Here is a 15,897-nt window from a genome sequence, read left to right on the forward strand (position 1 = left end):
TATATATATATTTATATATATATATATATATATATATATATACACAGTATATATATATATATATATATATATAAATTATATTATAAAAAATAATACATTTTACCCATTTTAACTGGTTTTTCACAAATCATTATTGCAATTTGAACAATTTCCACATTAATAACAGTTTAAATCAGTGATATACAGTCAGATGTGTAGGTTAGCAAGGCATAAAAGCCCATGAAACTTGATGTTGCTTTAAGAGTGTCAAGATGCTTCATCTGGCATGAAAACACTCACACTGACTCTAGGCTCACTTCTGAGCTCTGCAATGAACTGAATACATATTAAATATGAGGAACACATCAAGCCAAAAAAAAAAAGTTGTTTAATGAAATGTTTAATTTACTTATTTTGTATTACTGCATAGTTATTCAGTAATGTTTCTCTGTTTTGTCTGAGAGGTGGCATTTGCTAAGTGTCATGGTTAAGGCCAGCAGGGGGCGCACTCTGTAACAACAACTAATGATGCAGACGGTTTCCTCAAATGACCCCATCTCACAGCACAAACCCCTAGCTGTGAGTCATGCTTCTGTCTGAACCATCTTAATGAGCAACATTTATAAATTTTTGCATCTGACCTCATTACTGTTTCCATCCAATGAGAATCAAGAATGCTTGATATTGCTCTCCACATTAAGATAAGGAGTTTAATGACATTGCAGAATGATTCAGATGCAGCCTTTTAATACTATGGCCCCTAATTAAAGATATAAAACTACTGGAGTGGATAATGCAGCCTATTAAACTACAGAGGAATGTACAAAAAGCCATATGTATTTGTCTTTTATCAGTCAATAAATAAATACACCTCAAAGCTTATGTATTGATACAACAGGCTGTTTCTCACCCCCATTTCATCGTCCTTCCAATTAAGCCTCTTTTTTTAAAGTTACTGAGACCTTTTCAGAGCAGTAGAAAATTAATTCCTCATTGACATGCTGCCTCCCCCATTTTTCCCAGGCTGAAGAGGGCCGGCAACTGAAGGGAAACTCTGCTCCGGCCCCTCACTGTACAATAGAGAGTGGATTTGCCTTTCACACTGGTCAGTTGACCCCTTAACACCCGATGACTGCAAAGATGTGAATTAGAATAAAGGCCAGAGACTTAATCCAATTCCCACAGTGCTAGTAAGCGGAGTGCGAGATCACCAAACTCTTCTAGGAACCAGAGGCAGGTTTGTATGTCATTCTAGGAAGAGGAAGGAATTCAAAACTCTTCTATTGCAACAATTCAGACCTGAGAGAAGCAGCATGTTGAATGTATGAAATGACACTGATGAAACGCATTCTTAGCACATCCCATAAGACAACAACATAAAACCTGTGGGTGGGTGGATGAAACCTGTCAATAACATGTCCAGGGCATATTTCAGCTTGCATTGCAACATTATTTTTGACAATGAAGTATATGTGCTTCCCAATTGTCAACATGATGCAAAAGAAAAATTCTCATTACTGTAATGCAAAATATGTTTAACTTAATTATTATTATTATTTTGCATTCTATGGCCCCTAATTGAAGTAGTAACAAATGCTGCATTATTAATATTAGTATTATTAGTAATACTATTAGTATTAGTGGTAGTAGTAGTAGTGTCACGAATCCTGTCCATGGACTTCTGTCCGATTGCCACCAGAGGTCACCATTTCCGATTACATCTCTCACTACACAAACTGTTACACGTCACCCTGTTCTACATTTCCCATGCTCCATTGCACTAATCACAAGCTCACCTGAAACCAATCACACACACTACATAAGCCACACTCAAACCATAACAGACTGCCAAGTATTGTTAGCAGTATCGCTGTCTTCACGCAGCTACACTACAGAGCCTGTTCGTTAGCCATTGTTTATTTTCCAAGTCCTAGTTTCAGTCTAGTTTTGCCTTGCCTGTTTTCCAGTCTTTTGATTTTCACCTGTGTATTTTGGATTACCCGTTTGCCTGACCCTGCCTTGGATACTGTTTGCCCCAGCCTGGACTATTGCTCGTGTTTACAGATTACCCCTTTTGTCAAGCCCTCTGGATTTTGTTCACCGATCAATGACCCACACCTGCCTTAGGAATACTCTTTGTCTTGCCTCATTCATGTCTGTTTGCTGATTATTGACCCATGCCTGTTTGTGACCACGCCTTTGAATAAAGCTCTGCATATGGATACACACGCTTCCTCTGTTCCATCTGTAACAAGCAGTAATAATAATAATAACAATAATAATTTTTACTTTACATTTTTTTTTTATTCACATTTCTAAATTGTTTACAGAAATGACAGAAATCATGGTAGTATTTGTTTACTGCCTTAAATGATAAATTATATAATAATAATAATAATCAACATCATCTCATCATACTCATTTATTATAATACATAACTTTAATAGGAATACTGGGAATTACAAGAGTATTCAAAACAACCAGACACACTGGATGAAAATTTTGGGGAAAATGTGCTTATTTTCACAAAAATAAATGTTAAAAATGCAAATAAATGTTTAAAAAATTTTTTTCTGATATAATGAAAGTAATATGTTACGTTTTGCAATAAAATAATATTTCAGTCTATTTACTTCAAAATTTAATGTTTAATTGAATGCCATTTCTTTGTAATTATTTGTGAAATTTACAAGCCAATTTTGAGTGAAACTTTTTCAGTTTAAAATAGTCATTTGCTGTATGCAAAATATAATTTACTTTTTTTCTATTTTGGGGTGAAATGTGACCTGGATTTGTTCACCACAAGTTTTGTGAAACATACAAAAGGAAATGCTCCTATTGTGGATCAGTTCATCAAGGCACATGAAAGAAGCCAATGGTTTTATGCTTTTATATCAAACAGGCTATATCAGGGATCCTCAAATCTGGCCCACGAGATCCACTTTCCTGCAGAGTTTAGCTCTAACCCTAATCAAACACACCTGAGCAAGCTAATCAACGTCTTCAGGATCATTAGAAAATCACAGGTAGGTGAGTTTGATCAGGGTTGGAGCTAAACTCTGCAGCGCATTGGCCCTCCAGGGCAAGATTTGAGGAACCCTGGGCTATATGATGTGACCATTGACTTGGCCAGTTAAGTCAGTGAATAGAAAGCTTGGTTGAATAGAAAGCAATGTTTGGTATAAAAAAAGGCCACTGTGAGAAGATGTAAACATGACAGCTATGTAAACAAGCACAACAAATACATCTAATCTCTTTATCTCAGAACAAACTGGGTAGATTCACCTGCTCTGAGCTAATTCTGTGAACAGGAGGTTCTTTCTGATAAAGACACAGAAACATGTTGTGAAATCCTGTTACTTTTGTGGCCACTGGAAAGGAATCTGGTTGGTTTTGTGAGGGAGACCAAAAGGTTATATAATAGGTATCTATATCAAGATATTAATTTTAATATATCTTGAAATGAATCTAAAGAGGATTTATTTGACCTAAATCAAATATCTACGTCTCCAAGCAACCAGAAGAGAGCTGAAGTGTTAATCCCAGAATCCACAAACAAGTCACTTCTTGTTTTTTCCCTTTGAAAAAAAAAAACATTCCCACACTGAGATTCAGTCTAATTTACATTGTAAATGACACAAAAAGACTGCAGTTTAAATCAGTTCTTCTTAAAGGTCTCCGCAAACATCTCCAGAATCTAATTACATACTAACTACTTCAACTACTAACTTTTGAATAGAGACACTTGCAATATAGAAATCCTGCTGCGCTGACTCTCTTGGCTCGTGAAAGCTCACGGACACAGGAATCACAGCTGGAGAGATGCACGTGAATATGTGCTTTTCCAAACAATGAGCAACTTAGCAAAAACTGTGGACACCCCATGATGCCAGGAGTGTTTTATTCTTCCTCCTTATGGGCCGAAAAGACTCCATCTCTGCATTGAAGTTATAGCATAATAGGAATTAGTCACTGTGTGATGAAGGGGCATGCTGGGAAATCTGCAGCACCACTGAGACAATCAGTCTTAGCTGAGCCGGTGGGGGGTACAGGCTTACTGAGGTCTGGCCAATACAACCTGTTTAGTTACTGTCGGGTCATTGTAGAAAAATAAATTTTTCTATATCAATGGACCACTTTTATGGACATGGATACACTACTTGTACAGTACTTTTTTATCTGTTAGAATTTCCATCAAAATTTACGGACCCCCAGACAACATGCGCAAAAAAAAAAAACTGAAATTGTGTTCACAAACTGAGAATTTCTTTCCACAAATTACTAATTCGTGGCCACATTTGATTAATTTGTTCCCACATTTTAGGTGAATTGTGGCCACTTTGTACTACTCTGTTCCCTAAAATGAGGGAACAAATTAATAAGTGAAGAGAACAAATTAGTAAATCATGGAAACAAAATCCTAATTTATGGATATATTGTTTTTTATTCCTGCATGTCATGTGCAAGGCTCCATAATTTATGATGGATTCTTGTCCATAACATTTTTGTAAGTAAAATAAATAAATAAAACTAAAAATTGGCCACCATAAAAGTGGCCCACGATTGTGAGCAAAACATTTTTCTTAGAATGTTTTTTAAAAGACTCATTTGATATATTTTATTTGTTTATGAATTAGACTGGTTTGATTCTTCTGTTTTCTGACTCAATGATTCAGTCGCTTACAAACTCACTGAAGGGGAAGCTTTTCAGAGAATGACGGCTTAATTTCTGTTTGTTTTTCCCACAAAGCTCTCATAAAACGTCAGAAGTGTTGGAATATAAAGCACAAGTCATATGGACCACTCATGAAACATTTATGATGTTTTTGTGTCTTAAATGTAGGTTTGAAAGCTCCAGTCCCCATTCATTTTCATGGAAAAGAGCGGTCAGGATATTCTTCAAAAATTCACCTTTTTCGTTCCACACAAGAAAGAAGGTCATACATGTTTGGAACGATTTTAAGAACCACAGCATGTGTGTGTACGAGGAAAACACATGCGTTATCATATGTGTATCATATGTGCCACTGTAAATGATTCCTTTAAAATGTATCGGAGTCACAAGAGCTCAAATGCATTTTACTAAATATAACCAGGTAGATTGGTGTATGTGTGGATGACTCTGACACATTGGCTATACCTCAGATGACCCCTGCGATTCGCTCGGCTGCAAAGTGAGAGGCGGACGGGCTAATCTAGCAAAGTAAGGAAGGGTCTGCTTAATAATTAACACAACAAGAGATACATTGCTCTTGTTTAACCACTGTTTATTCTGTGGACCAAATCGCTGAAGTCACAACGTGTTCCCGGTGAGTAATTCCACTGTGCCCTCACCCAGACTGTAAACGCAAGACACTTCTTGTGCAGCAAGATGAGCGCGTTGGAAGACTTTTTGGAAATCTGACGTCATAAGCACATAAGACAGATGGACGAGCGGTCGCCCCTCAGGCCAAAATCGTTTAAAGGCAAATCGCTTCTATTTCGGTCCCAAATAAAACCCCTTTAATAAAATTTGTTATGCTCTGCGAAGGATGCAATAAAGCGCTTCTCCGTCAGGAGGGGAGAAGAGGAAACGCAAGCTGCGATGTGCTGGCCTGCTTTCCAGCCTGCCCGCCAGTGCGTCGGTCCTGAGACACTAGTGAGTTTTATTTTAGGAGGCTTTTAAGTAGGTCAGCTCTCTAGTAGGTCTCGCCTATGACAGCACAGCGGCTGAGTGTAAACAACAGCACATGATGTTGTTTGTCTCTCGCTCTGTCCTTCCCCCCTTCGGCCGGCCCCTGTCCCACGGGTCTCCTGCAATCCTCTTTTCCATTTGCAACCCTAAAAACCTCAAAAAACCAGGCTGTTCACCTCTGACATTCTTACATATGCATTCGAAGACAATCGTGTTGCTTAAAGCCAGAGTCAGAATTAATACTCAAATGCAAGAAAAACTGGCTAGTAAAGATAAAATTAACTCATCAGATGGCTGTATAATGCTATGATGAACTGTAACATGGTTCTGATCCTTGCATAAGTAACTGACATGAGTATTTAACAATTCAAATCCAACCATCTACAAAAAAATTATGTACAATATATCGGTACCTTGTTGGTTGTCAGGCAATATGAGATATTTATTATTAGTATTATTATTATTATTATTTAATTTATCAGTCAATTAGATATTTAATTCTCCTTTATATTACATTTTAGCTGTAATCTAACACTCAAAGTTAATGTTTAAAAACACAAATAATTTAATAGCAATGTTAAATCTTCTAAATACTGTATAATCTAAATACTGTTTATTACAATGTTGTTATGCCTAAATTCACTTGCAGCATTCATACTGATTTTATTGTTTATTTTTTAATTTAAGAAAAATAGTATAGAATTTTATTAGTGGCCACTTATTACTGTTAATAAAATAAAAAAGAAAGAAAAAGAGCAGAATTGACCCTCTATTATATATATATATATATATATATATATATATATATATATATATATATATATACACACACACAGTATATATATATATACACACACACAGTATATATAATTAAAATTAATCATCAGAAGTTTATATAAAATGCCTGGTTTTTATGTTTCTTTGGAAAATAGAAAATAGAAAAAAATGACAGAACAGAACAAAGGGCTCTTGAAACATGTTTTTCAAAGCTACTTTTAAATATGTAATTAATTTGATTAAAAACTTGAATCAGTTTATAGCCCTATATATTTTTTGAAAAAATAAATAATGTGAAAATAGTTTCATTGCAGGTAATAATAATAATAATAATAATAATCTATAATTTATTAAATTTCTCAATTCCCATGCCATAGGCCTAGAAATGAATTTTTTTTCCCAAAAAGGCTGCTTCAAATAAAAACAAGGCCCTAGTTTTTCTTCACTGTCTGAGTTTTCACACAGTAAGGCTATCTTGGCTCCATCGCATATTGTGCAGAAATTTTAAATTCTTGCTTGGTTAAGTCCAGAAAATATATGTAAGTGATGACAACATCTCTCACTTTGCTCTGAGTGAGTGATGGCTGGAGCCCAGCCGTAAAAAGGTTTCTCAACGTGGATGAGGTATGTCCTTCCCTCCTCCCCACTAAATGTGCTGCCAAACTGAAACGGAGAATGGGATGTTTACAAGTTTGGGAGAGAAGGTATAAAATTCTGGGCATCGTTAACACCACCTCTATGTCGACATGCATTAAGTATTTATACAGTGTGTGCCACAGCGAGTTACAGTTACATGCCAACGTTTTAGAGAGGGTTATCGTCTTTCTCACTGCGGAACACAGGCGACAGATATTGCACCCTCATTGTAGTAGCAACATACCCTACTGTAAAAATAATACAAATATATTACAGAGTCCTGATTCAGATCCAAAAGAAATTCAGAGATTTTATGAGCTGGCTGCCATGGAAACATTTAGCACCTCAAATCCACGCAGATGACAAAAGTATGGCACCTTGTTTTAATTAGGACTCAACCTTTATATAGACTCAACATGTGGATCATTAGCCCCATGAAACGCTTTTATACCAAGAGAGCAAATTAATTAGTGCAGTCTGGAATACCTGTGACAGACTGTATCCTCTGACGGCAGTTTCATCAGCCAATAAGTAACAGAAGTACAGGTAGAAAATAATGATTATATAGGACGAAGTATAGAGATTAGAGCACTGTTATTGGACTAAAGTGGCCATGAAAGTGTTTGGACACGCTTGAAATGTCAATGAATTAGATGAAGTATAAAAACAAATGATGTTCCAGTGTGTCTCCAATCTAACTTCACTTTACTTACAGTAATGTGTCTATTTTTTATAATTTCAACTCTAATAAACTTCTTTTTGTGAAATATTTTGATTGAAGTGTGCTTGAGTTATCTACCTGCACAATAAATGAATGCCACTTTTCTTTTTCAGATGTTTTTAATCATGGCTTGAGTGTCCAGGTTCTTTATGGGATAACTGCATTTAGACTCAGGGACATTTGTGGCATTTTTACCACTTTTATTGATATAAATAGTGGAGTGAGGACAGGAAAGATGCAGGAAATGTCACAAGCTGGACTCAAACTAGCATTCATACATCTGTTAAGGCCCAAAAATGAAAATTAATTAATTACGCCCTCCAGTGAGCAGTTAACCTAAGAACTGCTGTGACCTGATCACTTATTCAGTGAGATGAACTCATGAACGAATCAGTTCAATACTTGAATTAATATTTTTAGCCTGATTTGTGAACCGAATCAGCTGGTTCACTGAAATTAGATCAAAAGAATGATTTGTTCGTATTATCCAGCTCTCAAATTCAACTCACTGAATCAAAGAGCCAGTTGCAATGATTCTCAAGTTAACAGCTCACTGGAGGTGAAGATGACTTGTATCTTTCTGGCTGTTCCTCACACAAAGCTATCATGTGGCTTTTGAAGACTTGTGATATAACACATGAAAAACAACAGGTTAAGTAAATAATGACATAATTCTCATTTTAATTAGACTATAGTCTCATGCCTACATGCTCCAATGTGTCCTGACAGAGTACACTCAGGTATGCAGCAGCAAAAACAAGTTTACACTCAATATATCATCCCATGCCATCCCCTATCAGAGCTCACTATTTACCTCACCTAAAATATGATTATTAAAATGTCTGTAGTACCACACCTTGCAGTCATCAGATGTCAGTAAATATGAATATTTGACAGGAGGGTGGCAGCTGAGCGCTGTTGGCGTGTTAATGATCGTGCCAGAGCACCGATGACTCACAGGCTCTGGTAACTCAGTACAGTCGCTCTAACAAATGTACGTGCCATGTTTAGACAAAGTGATGGAGATTGGTGAAACATGGCACTGCTGTTGTGCCAAAGCGGTGTGCCACCCTGCCCTGTAACAGCACATATTATTAGCTGAAATTGTAGAGGGCACCGAAACCTTCCCTGCTGAATTATAGAAGACCATCAGAATGGAGTTTTGATAGGGTCATAAACATGATTGCTACTGGTACATGCATGACGCATCTCCACTTTACTGTTGTTTTTTCCGCTGTGGTTAACTAAGGTGATTTAGCAAAGTGGTTTGCAGTTAGATGAGGCAAGAAGGGTCCTACCTGTGTGAGTCTGCCGATGGGCTTCCAGGGCGTCTTCCTTGGAAAACTGAGCGCCACACTGATCACATACTAGTGCTTTTGGTCCAGCTGGAAGAAAGAAGAGTACAATAAAAGTAAATACCAGTCGGCTGATAGCTTAAATAGGAACAACAATTTTAGTTTTATAGTAAAAGTTAGAAATGATTATTATTAGTAGTAGTGTTTAGTATTATTAGTAGAAGTCATTTTAGTGTGTTTGTATATATCGGGGCCGATCAAGCATTTTTTTTTTCAGCTCTCCTAAGCCTGAGCCTTATTTTATGTCAGCTTTTGTTTTTCTTGATTTTCTGTGTTTATTTTATTTTATTTTATTTTGTTTTGGGGTTTTACCATGTTTAAGTTGTCTGGTTTAATTATGTTTATTGCTATGTCCTGCTTTGTTGTGCTATAGCCTACAGACAAAGTTAATATACTTAAAAGTCCAGTTATGAACGACAAGGCTAAAATATTTGTTGCTGTGTCTCATCTGCTCAGCGTGTTTCTTTTGTATTTGAACTGTGTGACTTGGATGCGGCGTCTTTCAGACTAGGTGCCTATCTTTAGCGAAGCAGCATGGGGAGCAACTTCTGGGATGCTTCTGAAACTTGCCGCGGCGTGGCTGGTATAAACACAAGCATTGACTAGAGTGGCTGCGATCAGCTCCGGTGGATGTGTAGGAGCCGTAATGCGCTGCAGAGGTGTGCAGTGTAAATAAGGGGTCTGTTCTAGCGCGTCACCTGCATGTTTGAGCTTCCGTGTTCAGTGTATTTGATGCACACTTTTGTAACAATAACTCATTAATGTATCGTTTACTTTTATTTGCCATCAGACTATCTGAGACGTCGTTGTCATAAGGCGTTGCTGTGGGTTGCATCTTGATTCGGACTTGACTGACAGACTGGTCGTGAGCTTCATGCTTTCTAACCTTACTTCCACTTTATGTTGCAATTATTCTGCTTATTGTGCATATAAAATACAAGAAGTTTAGATCATAATTGTAACTACACAGTCTGTTTACAATGTCTATCATCGTAACATGTTTACATCTGCCAATATCTGTATACAATGTGTGCATGTATACAATGTGTGCATATATACAGTATAATTGGAGAAAGTGTATCTTGATATATATATATATATATATACATACATCATACATATTACTTTTACTCTCCGCACAAGTCTGTATACAGTACATTGAATTGACTTTAATAACTTTAATCTACTTGAAGTGTGCAACAAACATATATTCCTATAGTAATATATAAATATCGGATTGGGACTCAGTATCGGCAGATACTCAATATTCAATGACTCGGATCAGATGGGAGGCACAAAAATCCTGATCGGGACATCCCTAATATATAATTGATTACATAAATAAAATATAAATATTAGGTGAAAAACAAACAAAAAAAAACCTTTGCAACTAACTGAAATAAGTTGAAGTACTACAGTTACTAAAACTGATGAAAAGCATTATTATTATTATTATTATTATTATTATAGTATTTATTCAGATTTTAAATTAGCCTTTATTTTTTCAGGTTTTAGTAATTTTGTTGTGCATTTGTCATTTTTATTATAATATTTATATTTATTTTTATTTCAGTTTTAGTTTTAGTACTTCAATTTAAACTTATATCAGTTAGTTGCCAAGGTTTAAGTTTCTCATCTAATAATTATATTTTATTTCAGCTTTATTTCAATTACCGAAAAAGATTATGAACAGTTTTAATTTTAATTAACAATAATAACACTGACATTACATGGTTGAAGTGATAATCTGACCTTCACTGATATAGTAACTGTAATTCAAATCAAATATCCTCAAGAAAATGCATGTTATATCTTCATAAATCTAGCATGCCAGAAGTTTCGAAATTATTTCATAACATATGTGGAATATTCCCCCAATTAAGCCATTAACACATTAATATAAGGAACAAAATCATGAATTCGCAAATCTATAATGTAGAATTAAGAACATATTGCATTATAAACCTGTACACTGAACAAATGTCCTTGATAGAAAGCACTATAAGGACATAGTGTTGATCTGTCAAGTATAGCATACTTTTTTAAGCGTATGTTTAGAAAATCAAATTGATACTCATAAATTGAACTGAAAAGAAAACAGAAACGCCAAAGGCTGAATTTTTGTTATTTCAGAGTATGAGTTGTTTTTGACATTAAACATCATTCATTTTCCCCCACACATCAGCAGGGTAAAATACTGTCCCTTGACAGAATCAAAGAGATGTTCTTATCTACAAGAGCTGGCAGCTTTCTCTTGTCTTGTCTTGATAAAAGACCGTAAACCATAAGCTGAGGCAGAACAGACAGCAACATGTCCTAAAGGATATTAAAGCGCTTTGTATCTTCAGACTGATTTATGACATGTACAATGAGTCTCTTCTTACAAACAACACACTATACCCATTTTTTCTGTTCATAGAGATAACAGTAATAAATGATAATCATATAACTGGAAAGGTCATATCAGGTTGACGGACCCTCAGGCAGGTACAGCTCAAGTTATCCTGTAAAAGCAGATTATTTTGATCAACCATAATTCATTTATCAATGCTGAGGTTGTTTCTTCAGGGTGAATCTCACAAAGCCTGTCAAGCTGTTACATTACATTAAAATATACTACTAGTTAAAAGTTTGGGGTCAGTAATATTTGAAGAGTTCCAATGCAAAAGCCTCTAAAAGCCATCTTGGTCAAAAATGAGATAACGATACTGAGTGAATGCTCTCCACACATAGTATATGTTCATCAAGTACTTTCACTTCATATGCACTAAATCCCAGCCTCAACCCATTCAAAAGTACCAGTACTTACATAGAAACCTATACATAGTAGCCAGAAATAAATGCTAATTTTAAAGAAAAACGTCAGACGTACTAAATATTTTTGAAAGAAATCTCTTATGCTCACCAAGGCTGCATTTATCTGATTAAAACAACAGTAAAAACAGTAATATTGTGAAATATTATGGCAATTTAAAATAACTGTTTATTGTATTTTATGTTAATACATTTTAAAATGTAATTTATTCCTGTGAACCATTACTTTTGTCTTCAGTGTGAACTGAAAGTTCAAAAGAGCAGCATTTATTCGAAACAGGAATCTTTTGTAACATTATAAATGCAGTTAAGGCACAAGTTAATTAAAATATAAATATAATAAATACAATATAAATAATATGTAATACATATTTTACTCTTGAATCTGTTTGTACTTATGATTCTCATTAGATTCTAATTACTGTATTACAAAAAATCACCTTGTCTTGACATAATTAATTACTGGGGGCCTTACATCATGCGCTACCATTACGTATAAATACATTGAAATAGTGTATCATTGTTTTTTTTCACATAACTGAGAATGAGAATTTTTCACATTAAGATAATGAGAAGGGGTAGGGGCTGCTTAATTATTCTGAAAATAATGTCACAATGCAAATAAATCTTAATGGTACTAAAAATAGGCTATGCAAATTCACACCATTAAGACATCATTAAACATGAATTACCTGCACAAATGGAAACACATATACAAGGTTTACAAATGCACACACACAAAGAAAGAAAGGAATAATTTAACCCAGTTGCAACCAGCGATTGTTAATAACTGGACTAAATAACTGTTCTGATGGCCATCAACCGCCTGAGGGAATCCATCTATTAATAGTATTAGATCCACCTGTGGAGCTGCTGGCCCATTATGAAGTAGGCCAGGATGTTTCCATCACTTCAGAAACACTCTCAATAAACCACACACACCGAACAAGGAGAAATGGCCGGCTGACGTTGCTTTTTCTGAACAATTCATGAGGGACAAGATCTCAAAAGTGAAGTGAACAACGTCTTCGGTTCACCACACATAGCTTGGACACAACATCTACAACTATGGCTTTTGCTAGCAGGTTTTTACCATTTCCTGCAGACTTCATACCTCTGACTCAGAAAAAAAAAATCGATAAAATCCAAATGTATATTGACCTTCGGCTCATCGAGTATCTATTTTCACTCAGCGGGCCTAAAATGGCTTTATTATGACTCATTAAAGCACCCACAAGCTTCGTGGAGTCAGCCAAAATTAGCCTCTTTCCACATACACTTTTTTCTCATTCCTTCTGGACGACAACCAAAGCCCTTTAAAGTTTAAAAAATGCACTCAATTACAGAATCATTACAAACCACACTCAAAAATACTTTGATGGTGTGACTCATCAGTAGCAGCGTAAATTATGCCTGTGAGAACATTTCTGATGTGCATGAATGAAAATGCACAGTGTTTTCAGTTTATTTTTGTCTTATTAGCAAAAGATAGTAGCTACAGTTCAAGTCTTGCGTTGTGAACCTTGATGGTTGTGTCTCAAAATCTAGTGAGCTACCTACCTAGACAGCATTTCTGTGAATCACGTGTCATTTCAGCATATCTCATTTGTCCTGTTTTGACGCAGCCATGCACGGTGAGACAGGATTCTCTCATACGTCTCCTCGCACACGTTTCCAAAAGCTCGCCACACATTTAGAAACCACAAAGCAGATCCCACATTCAATAGGCTTGTGTTCTGTTTCAGACGGCACATTGTGCACTGTACTGCCCATGAAAAACAGCCCAAACAGCCTCCAGACTGGCTGCAATCACCCTCCATCAAAACACTTTGTATGGCATACAAAAATAAGATTCAATCTCGTGCTGAATACCAAATTAGAGCATTAGAAAACAAGGGCTTCTGCTACTTGGCAACCGTTGGGATGTAAAGCAGCAAAATCCAATGACGGGCCAGAAGATCTAGGGCTTTTATGCGCTATAAAGACTGAATTTGATTTTTATTTTCCCCTTGCCCATTTGCAAATTAAAGACTCAAGTGAACAATCATAAATTGTAAATGTTTGGACATCAACACTGAAATAACATTATTTATCTTGTAATTTGCAAGAGTCTGTTGAATAATAGGTCACAATGAAAAACATCACTAAAAATGGAGGCACAAAGGTCATAATATTAAAGCAGCTCTATAAATAAACCCAGTGGTTTAATGTCCATTAAAAACAGCCTTCTGTCAGTCTCTGTGACAAAGTACAAATACAGGTAATTTATTAGCATGCTGACATCCGTAGGTCTGTGAAGTAGGAGTGTTTAAATCCACCTGACAGAGGGTCGGGCCAGAGAAAAAAAATCCCCCCCCCCCCATTTTAAAATTGCTTTGCAGCCTGAAATGAAGATGGACACAGTTTTTGTTTTATCCAACTGTATTTACTCAGTGCAACTTATAACATCCAAGTGAAAGATATAACACCAACATATCAGAAAAAGAAAAAAAAACACTATCACTGAGTTGAAAAAAGGATCACCCCCTTGTGTCAGTATTTTGTTGAACCACCTTTTGCTTTAATTACAGCTTTTAGTCTGTTGGGATTTGTCTCTACAAACTTTGCACATCAAGATTCTGCAATATTTGCCCACTCTTCTGTGCAGAACTACTAAAGTTCAGTTAAATTTGATGCAGTCTTCAAGCGATTTCACAGATATTCAATGGGGTTTAAGTCTGGGTTCTGTCTAGGCCATGCAAGGACATTCATCTTTTTCTTCTTCAACCACTGTATGCTCAGTTTTGCTGTGTGATTTGGGTCACTGTCATGTTGGAAGGTAAACCTTCTTCCCATTGACAACTTTCTGGCAGAGGGTAGCAGATTTTCCTCAAAGATTTGACAGTATTTTGCCTCATCCATATTCCCTTCTATCCTGACAAGTGCACCAGTCCCTGCTGCAGAGAAACACCCCCATAACAGGATGGTGAGCTGTATTGGATTTCTGCCAGACATATGGTTTGGTGTTGAGGCCAAATAATTCAATTTTAGTCTCATCTGCCTCAGAATCTTCAAGGTACGTTTTGGCAAAGCTCAGTCCTGACTCCTGGCTGCATGTGGCCTTTCTTGAGGAGTGGTTTCTTTTTTCTTGCAACCTTCCCATACACGCCACATTTGTGGAGAATTTGTGATATTGCTGTCACATGCACACAATGACCACTCTTTGTCATAAATTCCTGCAACTGCTTTAGAGTTGCTGTAGGACTCTTGGTCACCTCTCTGAACAGTTTCCTCCTGCCTCTTTCATTCAGTTTGGAGTGACGTCCTGATTCAGGGAGGATCTGTGTTGTACCAAATACCTTCCACTTAATAATAGACTTCACTGTGCTTCTAGGCATTGATAAAACCTTTGAATTTTTTTGTATCCATCTCCTGACTTGTGCCTGTCCACAACTTTATCCCGGAAATCTTTTGATGGGTGCCCATTGTTGATTGTTTGCTTCAGTTGCACTACCAAGGACTGAAATGCTCCAGGAAAGCTCTTTTCATGCTCAAAATGACCACAGCTGAGTTAGTTTAAAGAGGTTATATGATGCTTTTTTAAAGATCATTATTTTGTGTATTTGGTGTAACAGAATATGTTGACATGCTTTAATGTTCAAAAAACACATTTTTCAAATACTGTACATTATTGTAGGTCCTCTATGCCCTGCCTCTCTCAAACGCTTCGTTTTCTACAAAGTCCCTCCTTCCGACAAGCACAGTCTGCTCTGATTGGCCAGCTGACCCAGTGCATTGTGATTGGCTGAAAACCGCAAGCACTCGTCGGAAATGTAATGCCCCTTACATAATCGCGAGCTTCAGCTTTCAAAATAAATGTAAAGACAGTTAATAATGTCATTAGTTTTACCATCAGTTCAAGCCGAAAGGGGAACAGAGTCGCGTGACAGACACAGTGATGA

The 15,897-nt window shown here is 36.3% G+C and overlaps 1 protein-coding gene across 1 annotated transcript in view; it reads right to left on the reverse strand.

Moving 5' to 3' along the window:
• Positions 1 to 15,897, reverse strand: part of LOC107597519 (zinc finger and BTB domain-containing protein 16-A-like) — a 56,489-nt gene that overhangs the window by 16,930 nt on the left and 23,662 nt on the right. Inside the window, exon 4 of the mRNA XM_016288616.1 lies at positions 9,086 to 9,172. Coding sequence (XP_016144102.1) covers positions 9,086 to 9,172 — 87 coding nt within the window. The remainder of the gene's footprint in view (positions 1 to 9,085; positions 9,173 to 15,897) is intronic.

The sequence above is a fragment of the Sinocyclocheilus grahami genome, unplaced genomic scaffold (assembly GCF_001515645.1).
Source record: "Sinocyclocheilus grahami isolate Dianchi unplaced genomic scaffold, SAMN03320097.WGS_v1.1 scaffold233.1, whole genome shotgun sequence".
Classification (NCBI taxonomy): Eukaryota; Metazoa; Chordata; class Actinopteri; order Cypriniformes; family Cyprinidae; genus Sinocyclocheilus; species Sinocyclocheilus grahami.